This window comes from Alexandromys fortis, unplaced genomic scaffold, assembly GCF_014885135.2.
Source record: "Alexandromys fortis isolate MF-2015 unplaced genomic scaffold, M_Fortis_MF-2015_v1.1 scaffold_87, whole genome shotgun sequence".
Classification (NCBI taxonomy): Eukaryota; Metazoa; Chordata; class Mammalia; order Rodentia; family Cricetidae; genus Alexandromys; species Alexandromys fortis.
In genome coordinates, this window is record NW_026067971.1 from 495,825 (window position 1) to 500,186 (window position 4,362).

At 41.6% G+C, this 4,362-nt stretch overlaps 1 gene segment (V, D, J or C); it reads left to right on the forward strand.

Moving 5' to 3' along the window:
* The first annotated feature begins 329 nt into the window (after window positions 1-329).
* LOC126509649 (T-cell receptor alpha chain V region 2B4-like) lies at window positions 330-969 on the forward strand. The segment is given in 2 exon segments: window positions 330-429; window positions 620-969. Coding segments are annotated over 2 exon segments (402 nt in total).
* The last annotated feature ends 3,393 nt before the right edge of the window (window positions 970-4,362 follow it).

The window sequence follows — 4,362 nt, forward strand, 5'->3', positions numbered from 1 at the left end:
AGAGTCTGCTCTTTGGACTGGAGAGGGAGGGGGAGGGATATGGGAGGAGGGGAGGAGGTGGAAATTTTTAATAAAAATAAAAAAAAAAGTCTGCACTTAAAATATTTTTTGACTCTGAGGTGGGTCCACCAGATGGCAGCATCTTCTCAGAGACCTAGATACAATTTCTCCCATAGTCCTGTGTGTCTGTGTGTTGTGGGGGTGGCTAGAGAGAGGAGGAGAGATTCTGAGGTAGCAGTGAAAACTAGCACCTTCTTCCTAATTGGATGAACAGTTTGGGGTTTTTCTTTTTTTATAAATCTCACAGCAGAAGAAGTTGAACTCCCTAAGTGACAGTCTTTTTGTTGCTGTTGAAGTGTGAACCTTCAGTGAAAACAATGATGCATCCCTTAAGTGTTTTGCTAGTGGTGCTCTGTCTTCAACTGAGTGGTGAGTTTGACCATTCCTATGGGAACATAAAAATACAATATGTGTGGCTATATCCTTCACATGTTTTAGGAGGGAGGATAGAAATGAATATTCTCATGCTAAAACAAAAGCAGATGGGAGGCCCATGGAAAAGCCATTCTGAGGTGTTAGCATCCAGTCCTGTTTGTCTAACCTTTGTATTTTTGCACAGGGGTGAGTAGCCAGGAGAAGGTGCAGCAGAATCCAGAATTCCTCAGTGTCACAGAGGGAGCCACGGCCTCTCTCAACTGCACTTCCAACGATCGTAATTATAATTACTTCTGGTGGTACAAGCAGTATCCCGGGAAAGGCCCCATGTTTCTGATGTCCATATTCTCCAATGGTAAAAAGAAAGAAGGCAGATTCACAGTTCACCTCAATCAAGAGAGCCTGCATGTTTCCCTGCACATCAGAGACTCCCAACTCAGTGACTCAGCTGTCTACCTCTGTGCAGTGAGCACACAGTGCTCCCCAGGCACCTGCAGCCTGCACCCAAACCTACAGGGCCCCAGCAAAGTCTGAGTCAGAGTACAGAGAACAAGGTGGAGAAATTATGATTATTCTCCTTGTATTCCATATACAAAGGGAACTAAGAGCCATAGGATGGAGGGTTTGACTTATAGGAAAAATACTTCTTTATTTTGAGAATGAAGGTAACACATATTGGTGTGGCTAAAATATTTTCCACTTTATTTTAACCGGAAAAAGTTATACACTATATTTTAATTAAGGTTTCAGTCCCCTCCCACTCTCTTCTAGATTTTCCCTATCTCCTCACACAACTAACACCTCACCTACTTTTTCTTTTATCTCTCTCTTTAGCACACAAATGGGAGAAATCGAACAACCAAAAACCAATTAAAAGAGAAAAAGAAAAGCCACACATGCAGAGACATATTTTTAGGGTTCTGAGGAGGAAGGAACAGTACCTGGATATATTAGAGGCAGGGAATGCCACTAAGTCACACCATGCAACAGGTCTCACACAAGAGAGATTTACTGTGGCCGGGACAGGGTTAACAGAGGCTGCCTCTCACCAAGGGTGGAAGGGAAAAGAGGGCAGGCTGTAAAGGTCCTGGCTCTTTTTAAAGGTATAGTGCATGTGCATAGGGAGAATACGTGACCACAGTTACTGAAGGTGGCCTTGGGGAGGGTGGGGTTTTCCAGAACATATTAAAACAAAATCTGTAAAAACACAAATTATAATATGCAAGCAAAAGACCACTAATATGTACAAAAAAAGGTACAAACAAAGCAATATGAGACAAAATTTCTACAAAAATACCATTGAATTACTTGTGTTGGCCATCTATTGATGGGAATGGGACATATCTTTGACTGTAGTTTGTTTTTTTGTTTTGTTTTTTTCCTTTTTTATTACTTAAAAAATACCAATCCCAATCCCCACTCCTTCCCCTCTTCCCAGTCCCCTCCCTCTCCCTCCACAGACCCTCCCCCATCCCTCCAACCCTAAGGGAGTGCCATGCACCCCGCCCTGTGGAAAGTCCAAGGCCCTCCCTACTACATCTTGGTTGAGCAAGGTTTACATCCAAAGAGAATAGGATCTCATGAAGCTGGTATATGCAAGTAGAGACACATCCCAGTGCCACTATCAGTGGCCCCTCAGCCTGCCCCAGCTGTCAACTCCCTTCAGAGGGTCTTGGTTGTTCTCCTTCCTCGTTCACTCCCAGTCCAGTTGGAGTTGGTGAGCTACCATTAGCTCAAGCAAACTGTCTCAGTGGATGACCCCTTTATGGTCTTGAATTCCTTGCTCATACTCTCATGCCTTCCACTCTTCAACTGGATCTTGGGAGTTAAGTCCAGTGCTCTGATGTGGATCATTGCCTCTGTTCCCCATCTGTTGTTGTACGAAGGTTCTATGGTGATATGGAAAAACAAGAAACCCAGGATAGCCAAAATAATCCTGTACATTAAAGGAACTGATGGGGGCATTACCATCCCTGACTTCAAGCTCTATTACAGAGCTACAGTAAGGAAAACAGCTTGGTATTGGTTTAAAACCAGAGATGATGATCAATGGAATTGAATTGAAGACCCAAATATTAATCCACACACCTATGAAAACCTGATTTTTGACAAAGAAGCAAAAGAGATACAATGGGAAAAAAGCATCTTCAACAAATGGTGCTGGCATAACTGGATGTCACCCTGTAGAAGAATGAAAATAGATCCATAATCTATCACCATGCACAAAACTCATGTCCAAATGGACCAAAAACCTTAATATAAATCTGACCACACTGAACCTGATAGAGGAGAAAGTAGGAAGTAACCTTAAATGCATGGGCACAGGAGACCACTTCCTAAATATAGCCCCAGTAGCACAGACAATAAGAGCATCAATAAATAAATGGGACCTCCTGAAACTGAGAAGCTTCTGTAAAGCAAAAGACACAGTCAATAAGACAAAAAGGCAGCCTACTGAATGGGAAAAAATCTTCACCAACCCCACATCAGACAAAGGACTGATCTCCAAAATATATAAAGAACTCAAGAAATTAGACATTAAATTTCTAAATAACCCAATTAGAAAGTGGTGTACTAAACTAAACAAAGAATTTTCACCAGAAGAATTTCAAATGGTCAAAAAATACTTAAGGACATGTTCTTCATCCTTAGCTATCAGGGAAATGTGGTTTGTATATCCAGTGAGACTCCATTGAAGAAAACTAACTTTTCCTTTGCAAGCACATGTCCATTGGAGATGCCTTCTTGGTTAGGTATGGGAGCCTCTGTCCACATCCTCCCTTCAGCACTGGAGCCACATCTGGCTAGAACCTGTGTAGTCCTGCACAAGCTGCCACAGTCTCCATGAGTTCATACATAAACAAGTTCTGTTGTCTTCCACCCCTCTTATGGCTCTTAGGCTCTTTCCACCTCTCTTTTCCCGGGTGCCCTGTGCACCGATGGGAGGGATTTGATGAAGACTTCTCATTTATGACTAAGCATTCCAAAATCTCCCCTCTGCACGTTGTCCAGCTGTGGGTCTCTGTGTCAGTTCTCATGCACAGCAAAGGGAGGAAGTTTCTGTGGTGAGTGAGATACTGCTGCAGGAAAATAGCAGATGTGGTAGACTTCTGAGCTGAAGTCATCTGGCATAATCTTTTTTGGTTGGGAGACTTTATGTTTTTCTTTAACTAGAGGTTTGGGTCTGTTTAAATCACTTATCTGATCTTGATTTAACTTTGGAACCTCATATAAATCAAGAAATTTATTCTTTTATTTAGGCTTTCTAGTTTGATGGAGTGTAATAAAGTATGTCCTTATAATTCTTTAAATATCCTTGGTGTCTGTCGTGAGGGTTCTCTTTTGTCTCGAATGCTATTAATTTGGATCTTTTCTGTCTGTCTTTAGTTAATTTGGTAAGAGTTTGTCAATTATTTTGATTTTCTCAAATAACTGTTTACTTTATTGCTTCTTTCTATTATTTTTGTTTGTTTGTTTCTCTTTTATTCACTTCAGCCCTGAATTTTATTATTTCTTGACATCTACTCTTTTTGAGTGTTATTTCTCCTTTGTTCCCTGACAGGTTTCAGGTGTGCCAATAAATTGTTAATATGAGATCTCTCTAATTGTTTTTGTCTTGTTTGTGTGCTTTGTTATTGTTTTTTAATGAGTGGCACTTAATAGTATAAAATGGCCTCTTAGAATCACGTTTATTGGGACTCATATGTTAGGATATGTTGTGCTTTCATTTTTTTTTATTAAAGATTTCTATCTCTTCCCCACCGCCGCCTCCCCTTTCCCTCCCCCTCCCCCAATCAAGTCCCCCTCCCTCGTCAGCCCAAAGAGCAATCAGGGTTCCCTGCCCTGTGGGAAGTCCAAGGACCACCCACCTCCATCCAGGTCTAGTAAGGTGAGCATCCAAACTGCCTAGGCTCCCACAAAACCAAT